General features: G+C 43.3%; 3 protein-coding genes and 1 non-coding gene across 4 annotated transcripts; all 4 read right to left on the bottom strand.

The window, feature by feature from the left end:
• Positions 1-3,535: 3,535 nt before the first annotated feature.
• LOC140176718 (uncharacterized) lies at positions 3,536-3,949 on the bottom strand. The gene has a single exon (XM_072208262.1). The coding sequence runs from the start codon at positions 3,947-3,949 to the stop codon at positions 3,536-3,538; it is 414 nt and encodes a 137-aa protein (XP_072064363.1).
• Positions 3,950-4,492: 543 nt separating this feature from the next.
• LOC112730018 (uncharacterized) lies at positions 4,493-5,968 on the bottom strand. The gene has a single exon (XM_025780139.1). It carries the CDS (start codon positions 5,966-5,968, stop codon positions 4,493-4,495), a length of 1,476 nt encoding a protein of 491 aa, XP_025635924.1.
• A 178-nt stretch (positions 5,969-6,146) lies between these two features.
• On the bottom strand, positions 6,147-7,347 carry LOC140176717 (uncharacterized). Its single transcript, XM_072208261.1, has 2 exons — positions 6,356-7,347; positions 6,147-6,219 (listed from the first exon to the last, which is right to left on the bottom strand). The coding sequence occupies exons 1-2, from the start codon at positions 7,345-7,347 to the stop codon at positions 6,147-6,149; spliced, it is 1,065 nt and encodes a 354-aa protein (XP_072064362.1).
• A 10,559-nt stretch (positions 7,348-17,906) lies between these two features.
• Positions 17,907-18,013, bottom strand: LOC112731696 (small nucleolar RNA R71). The gene has a single exon (XR_003167463.1). It is a non-coding gene; the product is annotated as a small nucleolar RNA R71 (small nucleolar RNA).
• Positions 18,014-24,488: the final 6,475 nt, after the last annotated feature.

Raw genomic sequence — 24,488 nt, 5'->3', positions numbered from 1 at the left:
TTAATTGTTTCTTTTTATTTTGTTAGTTTCTATTTATATTGCTAATAACCAAGTAGTATTAACGTACTATACATCATCCATCAAAACAATTAAAAACAAAACAATAAATAAAATATATAATATTGTGAATTATTTGTGTACGAGATGTCTCTGGTACGGTTTGAAGGATGGATCGGGGATCCACGGGCAAGGCTGGAATCGGATTGCTTGACTGGAGCGATGGGGGTGGTACCTACAAAGACACTCCGACGCTCAAGTCAGAATGGATCTGAGAGGTATGAGGTATGAGGATTGAATTGTACCTGAGGGGACCTGGGTCCTCTTTTTATAGGTGATGGCCGTTATCTTATCTTATCTTGTTTGATTAGGATAAGAGAGATATTTGAATTTGGGAGTTGGTTAGGAGCCGTGAAGGGCCGGTTCTGGGCCCTCGGGTTGAAACGGGTTATCCCCGGATAACCGGGTATGCGGGATCCGTGGATCGGATCCGTAACAGTTGCCCCCGCAGTGGGAGAGCGAGCGAGGTCGGTCTGTCGCTGGGAGACGTTTGTTATGGGCTCGATTTTTTCTCGGTTGCCCGTGTGATTTCTTTGAGGTGAGGTCGATTCCTCGGTTTTCGTATCGTGGAAGATTCGTCTGACCGTTTAGGTCTGACGTGACTCTTCCGCATCAGTCGCGTCTGTTGCGTTCTTCGAGGCGTTACCTTTTTTCGAGGGGGTATTTATTGCAAGCTGCGTTTTTTCTTTTTTGCCCTCGCGTTTGCTTTGCTTTCTGAGGGTATTTTCGTCGTTTGGTTTTTTCAAAACCGTTTTGGTTTTTCTTCAGTTCCCTCGTTCTACTTTTACTTCTCTACTGCTTCTTTTTCCAACCAAAGCATTTCCTTACTCTCCATTTTTGCTTTCTGTGGTTTCGGTTGGTCTTCTTCAGCGGCATCTTTCCTTTCGGGTTTTCTTCCTTTGATTCATCAGGTTAGCATTTCTCTTGTTTCTTTTTTTCTTCTGCTTTGTTTTCTGCAGTGTTTTGTTTTTGTTTTTGCTGAGTGTAGTTTTAGAGTAGTTTTGTGGTGTTTGTATGGTGGTTTAGATAGTTTTTGTTGGGTTTTTAGAAAGGGTTTGGGGAGAGTGCCACCGTATAATTGGTGGCGTGCGGTGGCGGTGTTTGTTTTTGGTTTTTTACCCGCCGTCATTTTCTGCCGTGAGGTTTGGCTGACGGTGGTGCTCGTCGACATTTTAGGTATGGCTCGCCGACGGACGGAGGGTGTGAGGGCTCCGGTGGCCCCGGCGGGGGTGTCCCTGACCTTTTTTCTTGGGTCACCAGTGATGTCTGGGGGACACCGTCGCGGATGACGGAGGCGGACCTCTAACGGCTCCGTGATGAAGGGGCTGTTTGTGGGGGTGGCGATGCCGAACGCCACTACGAGCTTGCCCTTCCTGGGATTGATGAGAGGGTTTGCTATACCAATCTCGACTCCTCGACAGTGCCGGATTGGATGTGGGTGTATGAGGCTATGTTTACCCGGCTTGGAGTTCGGCTTCCCTTTTCTCCGTTTGTTCAGCAGTTGTTGAACCGGTGCTCCGTGGCGCCGTCCCAGCTACATCCGAACAGCTGGGCGGCGATACGGTCTTTTGAACTTGTTTGTGATTATTTAGAGCTACCTGCCTTAGTAAATGTTTTTCTTTTCCTTTTCTTGTGTACTCTTCCGACTAAGGAGGGGAAACATAAGAAGGGGTATGTGTCTTTCCGAGCTCAGCCCCACCGTCGTGTTTTCGGTTTGTATGAAGACTCCTTCCATGGTTTTAAGAGTGGTTACTTTAAAGTTCGTCCCGCGAGGGGGCATCACCCTTTTTGGTTGACGCTGGAGGGTGAACGTCGGTTCCCCACTTACTGGAACTTTAAGGCTGGTCCGTCCGTGTTTACTCGGGTTTCGAAAGAGTTCTTGTCCTCGGAGGAGCGGGATATTGCTCTTGTTCTGTGGCAGTTATTTGGGGAGCGTCCTCTTAATCCTCGGGACGTGATGGGTGATCCGGTTGCTTGCCGGTCGTATGTTGGTGTGTGTCGTGTGTGTTCGTTCTTTACTTTGTTATTATGTTTTGTTTCCCGTTTTCGTAACTTGGGCTTTTTGTTTCTTGTTTCCTTGCAGTTGAGATGGCTGGCGGCTTGACATCCTTGGCGCGGCTGAAGGCGGCGATGGCCCAGGAGGAGGGGTCGTCGTCCCCGGCTACTCCTGTTTCTAATCCTGCTGTGGAGTCTCAGCCGGTTTCTCAGGAGGTGATTTCCTCGGGTGCGCGGGCCGGCGCTCAAGTTTCTCCTGGCCCTGCGAACTCTCCTGAAGTCGTTGTGGTGACGGTTGCTGAGGCTTCTCGGAAGAGGAAGAGGCCTGAGGACCCGAGCAGTGAGACTTTTGAGGATGAGGGTCTTGTGCCCAGCGTGATGGATCGACGCTTCAATGCCCCGGGGTTTATTGATCAACACTTGATGCCTGGAACGGAGCCGTTTTTTGATGGCTGCGATGTTTCGTTCCAGGCCAAGTCGGTGTATCGTGCTCTCCTCCAGTCAGCCGTTGTTGTTCGGAGGGCTGAGCCTGTGATGGCTCAGGTCGGTTTGCTGGATAAGAAGCTTCGTCTTTCTCATGCTGAGGTAGCCAAGTTGAAGGGGGAACTTGAGGCTGCCGAAGCTGCGAGGGAGAGGGCTGTGAAGTCTTCTGAGGAGGCCGAGTCAGAGATTCTCCGACTTGCCGAGGTTGAAACTTCGCTTCTCTCTCAGTTGGCCGAGGAGCGGCAGCGGGCTTCCGATGTGGGCTCTCAGGCTGCCATGCTTCTCGCCGAGTCGGAGGCTCTAAAGGCCGAGGTTGCTGCCTTGAAGAGGGAGAAGACGGAGTTACTAGCTGATGTGAAGGATGCAATTGCGGCTACCGAGGAAACGATGAGGGCTCAAGCTTCAGTGTTGGCTCCTGGCGTGGATATGTCCGTGATGGGGGGCCTTCAAGACTGTTCGCGATGGTCAGACCGTTGATCTTTGAGTAGCTTCTATTTTTTATCTCTTTGGATTTCTGTGTTTTTGGATATTTTCGGATGGCCAAGGGCCGTGTATTTTGATTTTGGAACACTTTATTTTCGCTTTAACAGTACTTATTGGCCGTTCGGGCCTTTTGTATGTTCCGTTGTTGTTTTTGGGCCGTCCAGGCCTATCGTGTATTCCGTTTTAAGCTATTTCGTGTGTATTTCGTTTGTTTCCTCGGACCGTCATTTGGTCGGGTTCTTTTGTGGATATCCGCGTGTTTGGGCCTGGGGAGTGATCAGTCCCCCAGTTGCGGCCGTGTTTTCGTTCCGTATTTGGGATATTAAGGAAAATAGAAATAGCTATTTTAATGGAATTTTTATTGATTGGTTGGGCCTCGTTAAAACCCTCCGTTGGTGGCGGAAAAGAGTACCCGAGTTTAAAACTTAGATGGGAAATAAAACCTTAGAATTTGTAAACTGGTAGGAGAAGTACAAAAACAGAAATGAGGACGAGGGTGCGACCTTTGTAGGTTGGTCTAGGCGTAGTATCGTCGCAAGTTGGCGGCGTTCCATGTTCTCGTGACTTCGTCGCCGTTGAGCCGTTCGAGTTTGTACGCTCCTTTTCCGATTACAGCCTTGATTCTATATGGTCCTTCCCAGTTGGGGGTGAGCTTTCCTTCTCCTGGGGTCGGGGGACCGATATCGTTTCGTCGTAAGACGAGGTCGTCGGCCGCGAATTCTCGCCGGATGACTCCATGATTGTATCTCAGGCTGATTCTTTGCTTTAGGGCTAGCTCCCTGAGATGGGTTATGCTTCTGGTTTCGTCAATGAGGTCTCGTTCTGCTTCCTCGTCGTTACCTCTGACCGTTTTCCTGGGGCTTGGGTCTCCGATCTCTACTGGGATGACCGCCTCGACACCGTATGTTAGTTGGAAAGGTGTTTCTCCCATTGTCGTTTGAGGTGTGGTTCGGTACGACCATAGGACCGACCCGAGTTCGTCGGCCCATAGCCCTTTGGCTTCGTCGAGCCGCTTTTTAAGTCCTTTGACGATTATTTTGTTTGCGGATTCCACCTGTCCGTTTGTCTGGGGGTGTTCTACCGAGCTGAAACGGTGGGATACGTGTAGCCCCTCTAAAAATTCTCTGAATTTTTTGTCGGTGAATTGGGTTCCGTTGTCCGAGATAACGATCTCGGGGATCCCAAATCGGGTGATGATCTGACGCCAGAGGAATTTTTGGCATTGGGTTGCCGTTATGGAGGACAGGGGTTCGGCTTCGATCCATTTAGTGTAGTAGTCTATGGCGACGATGAGGTATCTGAGTTGGCCAGGTGTCGTAGGGAAGGGTCCGACGAGGTCGATGCCCCAAGTGCCGAACGGCCGTTCTGCCGATATGGTGCTGAGCTGGTGTGGTGCGGCTTGGTGGATATTGGCGTGTCTTTGGCATTTGTCGCAGTTTTTAACTATTTGTATGGAATCCCGGATAACCGTGGGCTAGAAGTAGCCTGCTCTGATGACTTTTTGGGCTAAAGTCTTGCCTCCGACGTGGTGACCGCAGCAGCCTTCGTGGATTTCACGGAGTATGTACTCCGTGTTCTCGGGTTCGATGCATTTGAGCAGGGGTTGCGAGAATCCGCGTTTGTATAGCTGTCCTGCGATAATGGTATAGTTGGCAGCTTCCCTTTTTATTCGTTTTTCCTCTTTGGGGTCTGGTGGCAGTGTTCCGTCGATGAGGTATTGTAGGATCGGGTAGGTCCAAGATCCCTGGTTTGAGATTGTCAGGTGAGCGTTGGTTGTTGTTGATACAGAGGGTGTCTTGACGACTTCCTGGATTAACGATTTGTTACCGTGTCTGGGTTTGGTACTGGCTAGCTTAGAGAGTAGGTCTGCTCTGGCATTTCGTTCCCTAGGGACGTGCTGTATGGTGACGTGTTCGAATCCTTCTCTTAGTTTGTTTACCTTGGCGAGGTATTGTTGGAGTAGGGGATCTCGTGTCTGGTAGTCTCCGTTAATTTGGGAACTGACTACCTGTGAATCGGTATTTACTTCTAGGACCTTTGCTCCGACTTCCCGGGCTAAGGATAGGCCTGCCAAGAGGGCCTCGTATTCTGCTTGGTTGTTTGATACTGGAAATTCGTATCGTACCGACTGTTCGATCGTGATTCCATCTTGATTTTCGAGTATGACTCCAGCGCCTCCGTAGGTGGAGTTTGATGAGCCGTCGACATGTAGTTTCCATGATTCGGAGGTGAGCTTTCCCGGGGTCATCTCGGCGATGAAGTCGGCCATGGCTTGTGCTTTGATTGCATTTCGGGGTTCGAATTTGATCTGGAATTGAGATAGTTCGATGGACCACGCTAGCATTCTTCCCGCTAGGTCGGGTTTCTGCAACACCTGTTTGACCGCTTGGTCGGTTCGAACCGTCACGAGATGAGCTTGGAAGTATTGTCGTAGGTGTCGGGAGGCTGTAAGGAGTGTGAAAGCTAGCATTTCTAAGCGTGAGTAGCGAGCTTCCGCATCTTGTAGGACTTTGCTTATGAAGTACACGGGTTTTTGTTCCTTTTTCTCGTTTTCACGGACGAGTGTTGCTGCGAGTGCCTCTTCCGTTATGGAGAGGTATAAGTAAAGTGTTTCCCCTGTTTGGGGTTTGGCGAGGATTGGTGGTTTTGCTAGGACCCTCTTGAAGTGTTGGAATGCTTCTTCGCATTCCGTCTCCCATTTGAAAGGGGCTTCTTTTTTCATTAGTTTGAAGAAAGGGGTTGCTTTTTGGGCCGAAGCCCCGAGAAAGCATGACAATGCCGTCAGTCGGCCGGTAAGCCTTTGGATGTCTTTAAGGCTTTTGGGGCTCGTCATCTCGAGGATGGCGCGACATTTCTCTGGGTTTGCTTCAACTCCGCGTTGTGTAATCATGAAGCCGAGGAACTTCCCTGCCTCCATTCCGAAGGCACATTTTGCCGGGTTGAGTCGCATTTGGTGCTTTCTAGGGTGTTCATTATGACCTTGAGGTCGTCGGTTAGTTGTTCGCCGGATTCGGTCTTGGCGAGCATGTCGTCTATGTAGACTTCTAATTTGTTACCGGATAAGTCTCGGAATATCTTGTTAACCAGTCTTTGATAGGTTGCTCCGGCATTTTTTAAACCGAAGGGCATTACTGTGTAGCAGTACGTCCCGTCTGGGGTGATGAACGCTGTTTTCTCTTCGTCTGGTCGGTGCATCGAAATCTGGTTGTATCCGGAATATGCGTCCATGAAGCTGAGGTATCGGTGACCGGATGCAGCGTCTACCAATCCGTCGATGTTTGGTAGGGGGAAGGCGTCCTTCGGACAAGCTTTGTTGAGGTCCGTGTAGTCGACGCACATTCGCCATTTCCCGTTAGATTTTTTCACTAGTACGACGTTGGCTAGCCAGGTCGTGTAGGGGAGTTCCCGGATAAAGTTGGCCTCGAGTAGGGCTTTAACTTGTTTTTTGACTTCGGTGGCTCGGTCCGGTGACATTTTTCTTCTCCTTTGTGCTACTGGTTTAGCTTTGGGGTCCACGGCTAGACGGTGAGACATTAGGTCGGGGTTTATTCCCGGCATGTCGGCTGGTGTGAATGCAAACAGGTCTCTCTTTTGTTTCAGGAGTTGAGAGAGCTCCTCTTTGAGGTCATATGGGAGGTTCCTATTAATGAAGGTGTATTCATCCTTGGTTGGCCCTATTTGTAGTTTTTCCATATCTCCTTCTAGCTCTGGCCTGGGTTGGTCGTCTTGTCGGGCATCCAGATCGGCTAGGAATACTCCGGCCGCATCTCGGGATTTCTTCCTTAGGGCTAGGCTGGTGTTGTCGCATTCGGCTGTGACTTCTCGGTCCCCGTGGATGGTGCCGACGGAGCCGTCGTCGGTTCTGAATTTCATAAGGAGGTATTTGGTAAAGATGACTGTGGAGAAGTCATTGATTGTTTTCCTTCCGAGGATCACGTTATAGGCTGTGGAGTCTTTTAGGACTACGAATTCAGATAGGATTGTCTTCTTCTGGCTGCTCGTTCCTATGGTGATGGGAAGTGTGATTGAGCCGTCTGGTTTGAGGAAGTTGTCTCCGAGTCCCGTGACGCCATGGCAGTGTGTTTGGAGGTTGTCGTTGTGGAGTCCGAGTTTATCGAAGGCTCCTCGAAAAAGGATGTTTGAGTCTGCCCCGGTGTCTATCAGTATCCTTCGTACGAGTCCTGTCCCGATTCTAGCTGAGATGACGAAAGGGGCGTCCTCGGCTGAGGTGCCGTGTTGGCAGTCCTCTGGTAAGAACGTTATCGTATTGTCGGCCGCGGAGATTGGGACTTGGTTCCTTACAGCCATTACCTTGAGGTCTTTCTTCATTGTTAGTTTTGACTTGCTTGATACGTCCTTGCCTGTGATGACGTTTACTATGATGGTCGGATCTTCCTCCGGGCTTTCCCTGGGGGGTTGCTTTTGGGTTCTCGGGTTACTTCCTTCTCTCTCCGACGACCTATCTCTCTCCGCGCGTCTCGGTTCTCTGATGATTTTGGCAAATTCTGGGAGTTTGCCGTCTCGTATGGCTTGTTCAAGGGCGTCTTTAAGGTCGAAACAATCTTGTGTTCTGTGACCGTAACCTCGGTGGTATTCACAGTAGAGGGTTTTGTTGCCTCCTGTCCTTTCTTTGAGTTGTCGGGCTTTCGGAATGATGCCTCGATCTGCTATTTGGTGGTATATCTCGGTAATTGGTGCTGTCAGGGGCGTGTAATTAAAGAATTTGCCTATTCTCGGTGGTCGGCTACTCGGCCTGTGGTGGTCCCGTTGATTCTCTTTGAGTGTTGGTTTTTGGTGAGAAGCCGAATTGCCGCGCTGGGTGTTGCCGTGCTGCCGCTTGTTGGCGGCGACGACTTGGCTGACTTCTTCGTCGTTGATGTAGTCTTTGGCGACGTTCTAGATTTCGTGCATGGTCCATACCGGTCTGGTGGTGAGGTGTTTGCGAAAATCTTCGTTCATTAGCCCATTGGTCAGGCAGAGGCTTGCGACGGAATCCGTGAGTCCGTCGACCGTTAGGCATTCGTCGTTGAAGCGGTCGAGGTATTTTCTTGTAGATTCTTCTTGTTTTTGCGTGATCCCTAGTAAGCTGATGGGGTGTTTGGCTTTAGTGATCCTAGTAGTGAACTGGGTCATGAACTTTCGTGTAATATCGTGGAAGCTGGTTATGGATCCGTTCGGGAGGGCGTTGAACCATTTGATCGCTGGCCCGGCGAGGGTTACCGGGAAGGCTCTGCATCGGACTGCGTCGGCCGCTCCTTCTAGGTTCATTCTGGCCTCAAAAGCCGTTAGATGTTCTTGGGGATCCTTAGTTCCATCGTACTTCATATCGGTAGGTTTGTCGAAGCCTTTGGGAAGTTTTGCTCTTAGGATTCTTTCTGTGAAGGGTGTAGCTCCCATTATTATATGGTCGTTTCTCGTGCGTTTGGTGTTTCGGTCCCTCCGATCTTCGTCTGAGTAGTGTCGATAACTCGGATCTCGAGAAGCACTGCGGTTATGTTTCTTGTTGTATCGCCGTTCTGGCGATTTCTCGTGTCTGTGATCGCGTGATCAGCTGCGACCGTCTCTTCTGTCGTGTCATTGGGTTGGCGATCTACCGCGGCGAGATCTTGATCTGGAGGTTGCATGGCTTCCGTGCTCGTTGTTGTGGTTTCCTTTATTGGTTATCTTGCCTTCGAGTTCCTGAACTCGGAGGCAGAGATCCTGGATGATCTGCGCTGCTTTGTCGCTGGCTTTCTCAGGATGTCGTCGGTCCGTGACGTCATGATCGTTCACATTTTAGACGGTACTCGCTATTCTCGCTTGGTTTGTGACTTCGCGGTGTTCGGGGGTTGGGTTAATCGGTTGAGAGTCATCCTGGCTTGAGGGGGTTTCCTCTAGGACGTCCCCCATCGGGCCCAGCTGGCGCGGGTTCCCCACAGACGGCGCCAATGTACGAGATGTCTCTGGTACGATTTGAAGGATGGATCGGGGATCCGCGGGCAAGGCTGGAATCGGATTGCTTGACTGGAGCGATGGGGGGTGGTACCTGCAAAGACACTCCGACGCTCAAGTCAGAATGGATCTGAGAGGTATGAGGTATGAGGATTGAATTGTACCTGAGGGGACCTGGGTCTTCTTTTTATAGGTTATAGCCAAAGACTCCCTCAAATATGTTACACATTCCTAAACCCACACCTATATTTCGTAGATCCATTTTAACTTAAGCGTCGAAGTATCTTTGTAGGTACCTGGTGCAAAATTTATAACCCACAAACTAACCAGCAAGTGTACCGAGTCGTACCAAGTAGTACCTCAAGTGAATGAGGGTCGATCCCACAAGAATTGATAAACTAAGCAACAATGATTGCGTGAATTACTTAGTTAGACAAACCGAGAAAAGTGTTTTGAGAGTTCAATAACATTAAACAGTAAATTTAGAGAATTAATAAAGCAAACAGTAAGTTGGTGTGAATAATATGGGAGAAAACAGTTAAGGTTTCAGAAATATTTATTTTCCGGATTAACTTTTCTTACCAACTATTTTAATCATGCAAGATTCAATTCATGGCAAACTATATGTGACTAAACCCAAATTCCTTAGACCTTTTTTGTCTCCTCTAACCTTCATCAACCACCAATTCCTTGGTCACTTGATTCCAATTAGAAGATTAAGTTCAATTCTAGTTTATATCCCACAGAAACCCTAATTATCCAAATATAAGAGGATTATATGTCATGTATCCCGTTAAGTCCAGATAATTAGTGATTTAGGAGAGTATATTTTCAAGCTGTTGTTTAAGTAAAGAGCTTTTCCAAGTTTTACAAGAACTCAAATAGAATAAGGGTCATACTTCCGTTCCACCCAGATTCATAAGATAAAGAACGAAAATAATTCTTGAAATTGAAATCAAAACATGAATTAAAATAGAAAAGTAATAGTATTAATCCATAGAATAAACAGAGCTCCTAACCTTAACAGTAGAGGTTTAGTTGCTCATGGTTCAAAGAGAAAATAAGGATTCTGAAAAATTGAAAAGTGCGGAATGAGGTCAAGGGAAAGAGAGGAGCTCGAGGGCTGATTCTTTTCCCTTATATATCTAATCATAATTAATGTAAAATATATTTTCTAAAACTAAATAATATCTTTTTTTATTTTAAAATAAAATAAAGTTTAATAAAAATAAATAAAATATTCACACTGGCTCCTTGGATGGATGGGGACCACCAAATTCACTAAGGGCGGCGCCAAACTTGGCTGAGCCAAGCTTGGCACCATCATACCCGTATAGAATCTAGCAATTACGGTGATCATGAAGTCAAACTTGGAAAATTCCAAGTTTGAATTCACTTCAACGCCACACACTCTTCCTGATTCTTCAGCACTGGTGCCAAACTCTAAACTTCTCAAGTTTGGCTTCAATTACACGCCATGCATTCCTGGAGGTAGGTGAGTGTGGCGCCAAACTTGGAGAATCCTAAGTTTGGCGCCATTGAGGCCGAATGAAATGGAGGAAAAGGGTATACTATCATACATCGTTGGAAAGCTCTAGAAGTTAGCTTTTCAATGCCATGAGAATCACGTCAATTGGACTTTTATATCTTAGGTTATGTCCATTAGAGTGCAAGGAGGTCAGGATTGACAACATCATCCACTTTCTTCCTCTTCTTTTATAAAACTCCGTCAAATCCATTCGAATGCTACTTGAAATAAACAGAATTGTACACAACTCAAAGTAGCATTCAAAGTGGCTAAAAAGTATTTAAATCTTGATTAAACTTAACAATTCAAATGCAAATTCACTAGGAAAAGATAGGAAAGATGCTCACGCATCAGTACCATCCGTCACCGCTCCAAGGATCTAACAGCGTCATTACCTCGACCGGCGAGTCCCTAATCCATCCTACAACCCATACTAGTGACATCTTGTACATTGGCATCATCTGTGGGGACTTGCCAAGTCTTGGAGACATGATGGAAGAATTCGAGGAGCGGTCCTCAAGCCATCTCCGTGTATCAGACCCACCAAACCCAATGCACGAACCACGAAACGACATCTCCCCACCAACCCACGGAAGGATAACCAGCACCGTGCACCGCCAGCCTACCCCTGACAGGATTCGATGAAGGAAGGCGACCGCCAGTTAGATAAGACCAAAACAACCGACGGCCAAGGAGAGAAAGTAATCCAAATAATCCAAGAGCTCTACCAAAGAGTATAAACCCTGAAGGGTCAAGTTGCCTCTAAAGAACGATACCACCCGGAACATGCAAGTCAAGCAACCTCCAGGAAAAGATCACGACATGAAACCAGGAATGAAAGATCACCCGACTGGTGATGCAAGGTAATTGTCGGTCTAGAATTTTCTCAAAGATCTTCTTCGTTGCAAGCATAGTATAAACTGGCAACAAACTCTCACAATCAAAGTTTAATTTGCTTGTCACAATCCAAACTAATAAAAATTGAGAGTATTTAAAACTCGGGTCGTCTCTCATAGAAATTGCAGTGAGGTGTGCGTCTTATTGGTAATGAGTATAAGAGGGGGTTTACGAATAAAGAGGCGAGAAATTAAATGACAAGAAAGTAAAGCCAACAACTAAAGAATTATAAGTTCTAAAAGTCACTCCTGGCAAGGATTGAGAATCAAAGCTTCCTTTCCAAGTCATTGACCACAAACATGGTGATTACCTAGTGTTAATTCCATTTAGTCATCTCCAACATTGGGAGAAAGTCAAATAGGCATAGTCAGACTTAATCCATAGGTCTTACTTGTCAATGGAAACAAGAACAACTAACAACTATGAATTACCAATCAATATCAGACATCAACGACTCTTGCGTCACCTGAATTACTCAATTTCAAGCCAAGAGTATAGAAATCTACTTTAAAGCTAAAAGAGGCATTCATATAAATACTTGGAAGGCATAAAAGAAAAGTATGGTAAAATTGTAAGAATAATAAAATCTATGACTACCAATTGCAAGAAAACAATAACAACAAATCAATTAAGCAACAATAAACATAGAAACATCAAATTGCATTAATAAAAATCAAAATTAACAAGAGTCATAAAACTAAAAGTGGCACAAATAAGAAATTAATTAACAAGAAAACTAAGAGAATTAAGTCAATTAAACAAGGAAAAATAAAGGAACTAAATCAAAATAAGTATCAAAACCTAAATCTAAGAAGGAATTCAAACTAAATATACCCTAATTCTGGAGAGAAGAGAGAGCTTCTGTCTCTAGAAAATGACTTAAAACATGGTTCTATTCTACTCTTAATTGCTCTTCCCCCTTCATCCTTCTTGATTTTGGCTTTAAATAGTTTCAGAAATGAGTTGGATTGGGTTTGGAAAGCCCTGAAATTGCGACCACATGTTCATTTTAGTAAATCACGTGTTGACAGTCATGCGTACGCATGAGGCATGCGTACGTGCAAATTGGCAAAATTCCAAGTCATGCATATGCATGAGGCATGCATACGCATGAGTGCGCAAATTTCCAAAACTTCATTTCTTCATGAATTCTCCACTTTTACGTGCTTTTTCTTCACTTCTTCAAGCCATCCTTCTGAAATCACTCAACAAAATTTTTAGACATCGAATGGGATTAAAGTGAATTAAAACTAGTAATTTCAAAGCCTAAAAAGCATGTTTTCACTCTTAAGCACAATTTAGAAAGAATTCACAAAACCATGCTATTTTAGTGAATAAATGTAGGAAAGGTTGATAAAATCCACTTATTTCAATATAAGATAAACCATAAAATTGTGGTTTATTAACCGGCGCCACGAAAAATGCCAGAATTGTATTGTGTCCCGGTGAACCAGAGCGTCATCACGACGACAAAGACAGAAGACATCGACGAGATTCTAAACGAACAAGGAGCGAGCACATGATAATGGGAGTCACCCCATTCACCGAGAGGATCCTAAAGGCCAAGCTACCAAAGGGTTTTGACAAACCAACTCTTATGAAGTATGACGACATCAAAGACCCCCTAGGAACACCTAACGGCCTTCGAGGCCAGGATGAATATGAAAGGAGCTGCCGATGCAATTCGGTGCAAGGCTTTTCCGGTGAACCTGGCCGGCCTAGTAATCAAGTGGTTTAACACTTTCTCGAATGGCTCGATTGCCAGTTTTGACAATATCTCCAGGAAGTTCATGGCACAGTTTACTACCAGGATTGCAAAAGCAAAACACCCGATCAGCCTGCTCAGAGTCATGCAACGGCAAGATGAGCCCACGAGGAAGTACCTCGATAGGTTCAATAATGAGTGCCTAACGGTTGACGGGCTCACAGATTGTGTGACCACCCTCTGTCTAACCAATAAACTCATGAATGAAGACTTCCGTAAGTACCTCATGACCAAATCGGTCTAGACAATGCATGAAATCCAGAACGTCGCAAGAGAATACATAAACGATGAGGAGGTAAGCCAAGTCGTGGTAGCCAATAAACTGCAGCATGGGAGCGCGACATCTCGAAGTAACTCCTCACCCAAAGACACTCCTAAAGAGAACTTCAAATCCACTTCCCCTAGTCGGCCACCTAGGTTGGGGAAGTTCACAAACTACACCCCCTATTGGCCCTAATCACAGAGATCTATTATCAGATAGCAGAACAAGGCATCCTCCCGAAGGCCCGACAATTAAAGGAACGGACAGGAGGTAACAAAATCTTGTACTGTGACTATCACAGAAGATATGGACACAAGACTCAAGACTGCTTCGATCTGATAGATGCTCTCGAACAGACCATTCGAGATGGTAAACTCCTTGAGTTTGCCAAAATTATCCGAGAACCTAGGAAAGCCGAAAGAGAAAGATCGCCAAAGCGGGAAGGATGCAACCCCAGGATGGTAAGGCAAGCACAACAGGAGAGTTTGAAGACCGACCCAACAATCATCTTGAACATTATCCCTAGGAAAGATGCAACAGAAATATTCAAATCGACACTAAAAGAGGATCTCCGGGTGCTGGCCATAAAAGACGAAAAAAGACCCTTTCCTCTTCTGACGACCATCACATTCTCCTCCAATGATTGCCAGAATGGCACCTTGGCGGAAGATGCCTCCTTCATCATATCTGCTAGAGTCGGGACCGGCTTGGTATAACACATACTGGTAGACACCAAAGCCGACTCCAACATCCTTTTTAGGGGAGCTTTCGACAAGCTAGGATTCTAAAATAAAAACCTACAGAGTCATTGCAACAGAGTAACCCGACTTGGAGATAACTTCCTCATGCCGGACGGTTCCATCGTGCTACCAATCACTATCAAAATTGGAAGCCAGAAAATATCATACTCACCGAGTTTGTGGTCTTAAAAGAATCCACGGCCTACAATATCATCTTGTGCAGAAAGACAATCAACAACCTTTCTGCCACCATATTTACCAAATTCCTAATCATGAAGTTCCAAGCCAACAACGACACCATAAGAATGATACACGGCGACCAGGAGGTCACGGTAGAATGCGACAACCCCAACTTGGCCTTCCTAAAGGGCTCCCAGAATGTGGCAGGAATCTTCCTTGCCGACCTAGACACATGGCAAGATGATCAACCCAGGTCGGAACCTGAGGGAGACATGGAAAAGTTACAAATAGGGCAGACTAAAGACGAATTCACCTTCATCAACAAGAATCTACCCTTCGGCCTAAAAAACGAACTCATGGAACTCCATAAATGAAACAGAGATCTCTTCGCATTCACCCCATCCAACATGCTGGGAATAAACCCGGAACTGATGTCTCATTGGTTATCTGTGGACCCTAAAGCCAAAATAATAGCCCAAAGAAGAAGGAAAATGTCTATAGAACGAGCAACCAAAGTAAAAAAGTAGGTCAGATGCTTGGTCGAAGAAGGCTTCATCCAGGAATTACCCTATACGACCTGGCTAGCCAATGTCGTGCTAATAAAAAAGGCAAATGGTAAATTGCGAATGTTCATCGACTACACAGACTTGAACAAATCTTGTCTGAAGGACCTTTCCTCTCCCAAACATCGACAGACTGGTGGATGCTGCTTCGGGACATTAGTACCTCATCTTCATGGATGCCTACTCAGGGTACAACCAAATAACCATGCACAAACTAGATGAGGAGAAAACGGCTTTTGTGACTCCCGAGGGCATGTACTACTACACAGTCATTCCCTTCGGACTGAAAAATGCTAGGACCACATACCAAAGACTCATCACAAAGATCGTCAAAGATCTCCCTCGGGGACCGAACTAGCGGTCTATACCAGAGACAGGAGACGAGCTCATTGTTGACCTTAAACTCATACTAGGCACTCTAAGGAGGAACCGAATGCACCTCAACCCAACGAAGTATGCTTTCAAGATGAAATCTAGGAAATTCCTTAGCTTCATGATCACACAACAGAGAATAAAGGCAGACCTAGAAAAATACAGGGCCATGCTCAAGATGAGCAGCCCGGTAAATGATGCGTGAGCATCTTGTCTATCTTTTCCTAGTGAAATTGCATCTAAATTGTTGAATTTAATTAAGAATTAATTATATTTTAGCCACTATGGATGCTATTTTGAGTTTTATACAATACTGTTTATTTTAGGTAGCATTTGGCGGAATTTGATGGAGTTTCTGCAGAGAAAGAGAAGAAGTCAAATAGATGACCAGCGAATACTGACGCGGACGCATGGCTCAGGCAACCGCGCAGAATGGAGGAAATTGCAATGACGCGATCGCATGCCTGACGCGATTGCGTGGACTGGAATCTGCACAAATGACGCGAACGCGTGGACGACGCGGACGCGTCACATGCGCCACGTGCAGAAAATGTAGAAAAATGCTGGGGGCGATTTCTGGGCTGTTTTGACCCAGTTCTTAGCCCAGAAATCATAGATTAGAAGCTGTAGAATGGACAAATTAAGTGGTCCCACCCATCAGCTGAAGACTTGTTAATTAATTCAAATTTAAATTCAAATCTTATTTTAGGAAAAGATATTATTTTAATTTTAATTTTAGAAATTTGATTTTTAAATTATGAGGATTAGTTATAAAAGGAATCCCAATAGGGTGGTTCCAGAACATATTCCACAACATTATTCCATACAAATTTATATTCCGTATTCCATGAGCAACTAATCCTCCACTGTTAAGGTTAGGAGCTCTGTCTATTGTATGGATTGATAATATTATTTTTCTATTTTAATTCATGTTTTGATTTATATTTCAATAATTGTTTTCGTTCTTTATCTTATGAATCTGGGTGGAACGGAAGTATGACCCATGTTCTATTTGGGTTCTTGTAAAACTTGGAAAAGCTCTTTACTTGAACAATAGCTTGAAAACATATTATCCTGAATTTCTAATTGTTTGTATTTAACGGGATACGTGACATATAATCCCCTTGTTTTTGGATAATTAGGATTCTTGTGGCATATAAACTAGAATTTGATCATCACCCTCTAATTGGAATTAATTGACCAAGGTCTAAGGAATTAGGGTCTAGTCACAAATAGTTTGCCATGAATTAAATCTTGCATGATTAAAATAGTTAATAAGAAAAGTCAATCCAGAAAATAGATAACTCTGAAACCTTAACTGCCTTTTCCATATATTATTCCCAACTTAATTACTTGCCCTTCTTCAATATTTTTGATATTTTTTAATGTCTTTTATACTGCATCTCAACACCAATTTTTGTTTGTCTAACTAAGCCTATCGAACACTATTGTTGCTTAGTCCATCAATCCTCGTGGGATCGACCCTTACTCACGTAAGGTATTACTTGGTACGACCCGATGCACTTGCCGGTTAGTAAGTGTGGTTGTAAATTACCGCACCAAGTTTTTGGCGCCGTTGCCAGGGATTGATTGTGATTAACAACTATTAGTTATTTGATTGTTTATATTAGGCGTTTTAATTTTAATTAGTTTTATTTTAGTAATTTTTATTTTTTTATTTTATTTTATTTTTTTTTTCATTCCCGTATTTCGTTGTTTCCCCCCCTCCTATTTCGTTACGTCCTTTTGCTTTTTATTTTTCTACTGTAGCCCGTTTTAATTTTTTTAGCTTATTTTTCTTTTATTTCTATTTTCTTTTATTTTCATTTTCGTTTCTTTCTATTTTTTTAATTTTATTTTTATTCTATTAGTTTTATTTTATTTTTATCTAAAAAAAATTTAATATTAATATTTTTCCTTAATTTCTGAAATTAAGTTTGGTGTTACCCAGTTAATTTTATTTTAATTTTTCTGTTTATTTTTCCTTTTAAATTTTTGAAATTTTATTTATTTATTTAGTTAGTATTTTTATTATCTTACACAGGTTACCTCACAGGAACTTCTCTGCACTCTGACGTAGAGAGTCCCATTTTTTCTTGTTTTCTACTTGTGTATGCGCAGAAATAGAGACAAAGAACATCTCTTAGACTTTGATCCTGAACCTGAAAGAACTTTCAGGCGACGTTTACAACAAGCAAGACTTTGCAAGGCTGCAGAATCCACTATGGCAAATAATAATGCTAATGCCAATGTGGTAAATCCGAACGAGAAAGATCAGCAGAGAAGAGTGCTTGGCTCTTATTCTGCTCCTACTGCGGATCTCTATGGAAAAAGCATTGTGGTGCCTCCTATAACTGCAAACAACTTTGAGTTGAAGCCACAATTGGTCAACCTGGTGCAACAAAACTGCCAGTATCATGGACTTCCTCATGAAGATCCAAATCAATTTATTTCTGATTTTCTGCAGATATGTGATACTGTGAAGACAAATGGAGTAAACCCAGAGGTGTACAAACTCATGCTTTTCCCATTTGCTCTGAGGGATAAAGCAAAGCTATGGCTAGATTCCCAACCAAAAGAGAGTTTGAATACTTGGGAAAAGGTTGTTACAGAGTTTCTCACTAAATTTTTCCCACCAAAGAAGCTGACTAAGCTTAGGTTGGAGGTTCAGACCTTCAAGCAGAAGGAGGGTGAAACTCTTTATGAAGCTTGGGAGAGATACAAGCTATTGACTAGGCAATGCCCTCCAGACATGTTCTCCAAGTGGACCCAACTGGATATCTTTTATGAAGGCTTAGGAGAGATGTCAAAGATGAGCCTAGACACTTCTGCAGGCAGTTTATTGCACAAGAAGAGAGGTGTGTTGGAAGTAAAAGCTGTTAATGCTCTTCTTGCTCAGAACAAGCTTATGTCTCAGCAGATAAATCTACTTACTCAACAGATGGGTGGCATGCAAGTCTCAGCTATCAACACTCAAAATTCACCCCAAGATACCTCCTATGACATGGCAGGTAACTTTATGCAAAATGATAATTATGATTATGCTCAATCTTCTTCTGAACAGGTGAATTACATGGGGAGTGGTCCTAGAAATCCCAACAATCATCCATATTCTAAGACATACAACCAGGGATGGAGGAATCACCCAAACTTTGGGTGGAGGGACCAACCTCAGAGACCTCAGAACTTCAACAATAGTTCTCAGGGCGGTTTCCAGCAGAACAATGATTTGGAAGCAATATTGACAGGTTTTAGACAGGAAACCAGAGCATCCATCAAAAACCTAGAGATTCAAATGGGTCAATTAGCCACAAAGGTTAATGAAATTGATCAGAGGACCACTAATAGCCTTCCTGGTAACACAATTCTAAATCCAAGAGAGGAATGCAAGGCTATCACCGTAATAAGTGAACAAGTGACAAGTACGGAAGCACAAGTTATACAGGAAACCAGAGCCTCTATTAGAAACTTAGAGGTGCTAGTGGGCCAACTGAGCAAGCAAATACTTGAGAAGTCTGCAAGTACATTTCAAGAGGATACAGTGGTGAACCCAGGAGAAGATTACAAGGCTATTCAATTGAGAAGTGGTAAAGTAGTTGGCTCTGAGACCAAGGCCAATGAAGAGCTAGTTGAAAAGGAAGCTCCAGATGAGAAGAAGGAAGAAGTAGAGCACGCCCCTCCAAAGCGTGCAGACAACCCATTCCCAGACTCTCTTGACACTTATCCTACACTGCCAAAGGCTCCTGAGTACAAGCCTAAGATGTCGTATCCTCAGAGACTTCAAAAGGAGACCAAGGACAAGCAGTTTTAAAAGTTCTTGGAAATCTTCAAAAAGTTACAAATCAATATTCCTTTTGCTAAGGTTTTGGAGCAAATGCCTATCTATGTCAAGTTCATGAAGGAGCTGTTGTTAAAGAAAAAGCGTTTAATGGGAGATGAGACAGTAGTCCTGACTAAGGAATGTAGTGCTATCATTCAGAATAACTTGCCAAGGAAGATGCCAGATCTAGGGAGCTTTCAAATTCCATGCACCATTGGGAGCACAACCTTTGAGAAATCCCTATGTGATCTAGGGGCAAGCATAAATCTAATGCCCTTATCTGTGATGAAGAAGCTGCAAATCCAAGAGGCACAACCCACAAAGATAGCATTACAGATGGCAGACAAATCTATGAAGCCTGCATACGGATTAGTGGAAAACATCTTGGTTAAAGTGGGTAAGTTCTTCCTCCCAACAGACTTTGTAATTCTTGACATAGGGGAGGATGAGAATGCCTCTATAATTCTAGGAAGACCATTTCTAGCCACTGGAAGAGCTCTGATTGATGTAGAAGTGGGTGAATTAGTGCTTAGAGTGCATAATGAGCAATTGGTCTTTCATGTCTTCAAAGATGTACATTCAACAGGTGAAGAAGAGAGGTGCATGTAGGCTGAGCTTATTGATCCAAACCTTCAAGAACCCCCTGATGATGCACAGCAGAATTTGCACCTCAAACCTCCTGTGGTGACAACCGATAAAATTCTGCCTGACATCAAACCTAAGTTTGGTGTTGAAACTGCATCATCCACCAAGGAGGAGGTCCCCAAAAAGAAAAAAATACCCAGAGGATGGAGAAACAAAAAGATTCCCACTGAAGGTTTCTCCCCAAGAATGAAGGTGGTGTTGACCAGCAATCCAGCATGGGTTTATACAGTAATCAAAATCATATCTCTAGAGCATATTGACCTACGTTATGGAGACACAGGAAAGAAGTTCAAGGTAAGGGGTGAAGAGCTGAGCCCCTATGATCCTCCTCCTTAGAAGAGCTGACCGTCAAGCTAGTGACGATAAAGAAGCGCTTGTCAGGAGGCAACCCGATAAATTCGTATCCTTAGCTATTTTTCGTAGTAGTAGTTTTCTTAGTTATTTTATTTTATTTTTTTGAGTTCTTACTAATTTTTTGATCATGCAGCTATGTTCTTCCAGGAACTGAACACCTCAAGCTATATTTCAAAAAAAAAAAAGCACCCGACGTGCCAGCGTCGTTGACGCGAACGCGTCATCTAGGGGTGCGAGAAAAAAATAAAAAGTTACAGAGAGTTGTGTAGGAGTGGCGCCAGAATGGAGCCTTTCGCACAAACGATCCCACGCGATCGCATACCTCACGCGTTCGCGTCGTTTGTGATTTTCGTCATTCACGCATCAGTGACGCGACCGCGTGACCTGCAAATTCGACGTAAAAGAGCGTTTGGGCAGAGAGTTGTGCCAGCTTGGGGTAAGAAGTGTGCTAAAAGCACAAATTTGGTCACGTGGACGCATGACTGACGCGTTCGCGTCAGTTGCATATATGGCCATCCACGCGAACGCGTGCCTGACGCTATCGCGTCATTATGAAGAATGCGCGACTTACGCAATCGCGTGCTGCACGCGAACGCGTCGCTTGCGCTACCCAATTTTCTTTCTCTCTCTCTCTCCCAATCCTAATTCTCTCTTTTTCTTTTATCCTTTTATTTTTTCTTTCATTTTAATAATTTATCTCTTTCTATTTTCAGTTCTTCTTTGCTTGAGGACAAGCAAACTTTTAAGTTTGGTGTTGACGCTGCGCTTATAGGTTTTCTAGTACAAAAAAGAGGCGAATCATCTTCGCGAAGGAGCACAACCTGAAGAATAAAGCGACCGCTAGGAAAATTAAGGTGGTTGAGTTCCTTTCATTTTTATTCCTCCCCTCTTTTTCTATGTTATGTTCCGGTTTCCTGTTATTTTGCTTTGTTTGTTGCATGATCCTTTATTAGTTAGAATCCCAGGACTAGTTTAGTTCTCTCTATTGCTTTAATTCTGAAAAGATGTCTCATGTATTACTCACTGAGCTTAAATTCAAATCAAAAATACAGGAGTGATATATTGCATGAGAAAGTGGGTCTATATTGAATAATAGTCTTAAATGTGGTGGTATTTTATGTGATTCTGAATGCATGACATGAACAGTGCATAAATTTTGATAGTGAAGTTTATGAATGTTAAAATTGTTGTCTCTTGAAAGAATGATGAAAAAGAAAAATGTTATTGATAATCTAAAAAAATCATAAAATTGATTCTTGAAGCAAGAAAAAGCAGTGAAAAACACGAGGCTTGCGAAAAAAAAATTTAATAAAATAAAGAAACAAACAAGAAAAAGAAAAAGCAAGCAGAAAAAGCCAATAACCCTTTAAACTAAAAGGCAAAGGGTAAAAAGGATCCAAGACTTTGAGCATTAATGGATAGAAGGGCCCTAAGGAATAAAATCCTGGCCTAAGCGGCTAAATCAAGCTGTCCCTAACCATGTGTTTGTGGCGTGAAGGTGTCAAGTGAAAAGCTTGAGACTGAGCGGTTAAAGTCGTGGTCTAAAGCAAAAAAAGTGTGCTTAAGAACTCTGGGCATCTCTAACTGGGGACTCTAGCAAAGCTGAGTCACAATCTGAAACGGTTCACCCAGTTATATGTCAGTGGCATTTATGTATCCGGTGGTAATACTGGAAAATAAAATGCTTAGGGTTACAGCCAAGACTCATAAAGTAGCTGTGTTCAAGAATCAACATACTGAACTAGGAGAGTCAATAACACTATCTGAATTCTGAGTTCCTATGGATGCCAATCATTCTGAACTTCAAAGGATAAAGTGAGATGCTAAAACTATTCAGGATTGTAGTTATAAACCCCACTATAAGAAGAGACATGAGCTTAATCGAACTCTCATTCTCATGCAAATTTACATCCTAAGCTTATATTAGTTTTGGTTGCTTGAGGACAAGCAACAGTTTAAGTTTGGTGTTGTGATGCGTGAGCATCTTGTCTATCTTTTCCTAGTGAAATTGCATCTAAATTGTTGAATTTAATTAATAATTAATTATATTTTAGCCACTATAGATGCTATTTTGAGTTTTGTACAATACAGTTTATTTTAGGTAGCATTTGGCGGAATTTGATGGAGTTTCTGCAGAGAAAGAGAAGAAGTCAAATAGATGACTAGCGAATACCGACGCGGTCGCATTGCTCAAGCGACCGCGCGGAATGGAGGAAATCGCAATGACGCGATCGCGTGCCTGACGCAAACGCGTGGACTGGAATCTGCACAAATGACGCGAACGCGTGGACGACGCGGACGCGTCACATGCGCCACGTGTAGAAAATGTAGAAAAACGCTGGGGCGATTTCTGGGCTGTTTTGACGCAGTTCTTAGCCCAGAAATCACAGATTAGAAGCTGCAGAATGGACAAATCAAGTGGTCCCACCCATCAGCTGAAGACTTGTTAATTAATTCGAATTTAAATTCAAATCTTATTTTAGGAAAAGATATTATTTTAATTTTAATTTTAGAAATTTGATTTTTAAATTATGAGGATTAGTTATAAAGGGAATCCCAATAGGGTGGTTCCAGAACATATTCCACAACATTATTCCATACAAATTTATATTCCATATTCCATGAGCAACTAATCCTCCACTGTTAAGGTTAGGAGCTCTGTCTATTGTATGGATTGATAATATTACTTTTCTATTTTAATTCATGTTTTGATTTATATTTCAATAATTGTTTTCGTTTTCTATCTTATGAATCTGGGTGGAACGGAAGTATGACCCATGTTCTATTTGAGTTCTTGTAAAACTTGGAAAAGCTCTTTACTTGAACAATAGCTTGAAAACATATTATCCTGAATTTCTAATTGTTTGTATTTAACGGGATACGTGACATATAATCCCCTTATTTTTGGATAATTAGGATTCTTGTGGCATATAAACTAGAATTTGATCATCACCCTCTAATTGGAATTAATTGACCAAGGAATTGGCAGTTGATGAATTTTAGAGGAGACTAGGAAGGTCTAAGGAATTAGGGTCTAGTCACAAATAGTTTGCCATGAATTAAATCTTGCATGATTAAAATAGTTAATAAGAAAAGTCAATCCAGAAAATAGATAACTCTGAAACCTTAACTGCCTTTTCCATATATTATTCCCAACTTAATTACTTGCCCTTCTTCAATATTTTTGATATTGTTTAATGTCTTTTATACTGCATCTCAACACCAATTTTTATTTGTCTAACTAAGCCTATCGAACACTATTGTTGCTTAGTCCATCAATCCTCGTGGGATCGATCCTTACTCACGTAAGGTATTACTTGGTACGACCCGGTTCACTTGCCGGTTAGTAAGTGTGGTTGTAAATTACCGCACCAATAAACATCAAGGATGTCCAAAGGTTGTACGGGCGACTCGCCGCCCTTTCACGATTTCTTGGTGCCTCGGTTTAGAAGGCCATCCCCTTCTTCAAACTCATGAAAAAAGGCATTAGTTTCAAGTGGAAACCTGAATACAGAGAAGAATTTCATCACTTCAAAAAGGTGCTAGCAGAACCTCTCATACTCTCAAAGCCTAGAATGGGAGAAACATTGTATTTCTAATTTTCCATAATGGAACAAGAGCTAGTGGCGGCGCTAATCCGGGAAGACTAGCAAAAAACACAAATCCTAGTATACTTCATAAGAAATGTTCTCCAAAATGCGAAAACATGCTACTTTAGACTCAAAAAGCTCTTATACGCGCTACTCACGACATTCCGATGTCTTCGGCAGTACCACTGGTGCACGAAATTGTGATCACACTTTTCACAACTTCGCACAACTAACCAGCAAGTGCACTGGGTCATCCAAGTAATACCTTACGTGAGTAAGGGTCGATCCCACAGAGATTGTCGGCTTGAAGCAAGCTATGGTCATCCTGTAAATCTTAGTCAAGCGGATTCAAATGGTTTTGAGGTTTTGATAATTAAAAGATAAATAAAACGTAAATTAAAATAAAGATACTTATATAATTCATTGGTGGGAATTTCAGATAAGCATTTGGAGATGCTTTGTTGCTTCTGAACCTCTGCTTTCCTATTGTCTTCATCCAATCATGCATGCTCCCTTCCATGGCAAGCTGTATGATCCTCTCGGTGAAAATGGTCCAAGTACGGTTTCTGCATGGCTAATCAACTGTCAGATTTCTCGTCTCGGATGAAAAATACCAGGTACAGCTACCGCACAGCTAATCATCTGTCGGTTCTCACTTGTGTCGGAATAGGATCTCTCTATCCTTTTGCACACTGTCACTGCGCCCAACATTCGCGAGTTTGAAGCTCGTCACAGTCATCCCGTCCCAGATCCTACTCGGAATACCACAGACAAGGTTTAGACTTTCCGGATCTTAGGAATGCTGCCAATTGGTTCTAGCCTC

The sequence above is a fragment of the Arachis hypogaea genome, chromosome 12 (assembly GCF_003086295.3).
Source record: "Arachis hypogaea cultivar Tifrunner chromosome 12, arahy.Tifrunner.gnm2.J5K5, whole genome shotgun sequence".
NCBI lineage: Eukaryota > Viridiplantae > Streptophyta > Magnoliopsida > Fabales > Fabaceae > Arachis > Arachis hypogaea.
The sequence above is the reverse complement of the archived record's forward strand: the minus strand, read 5'-3'. Positions and strand labels throughout refer to the sequence as shown.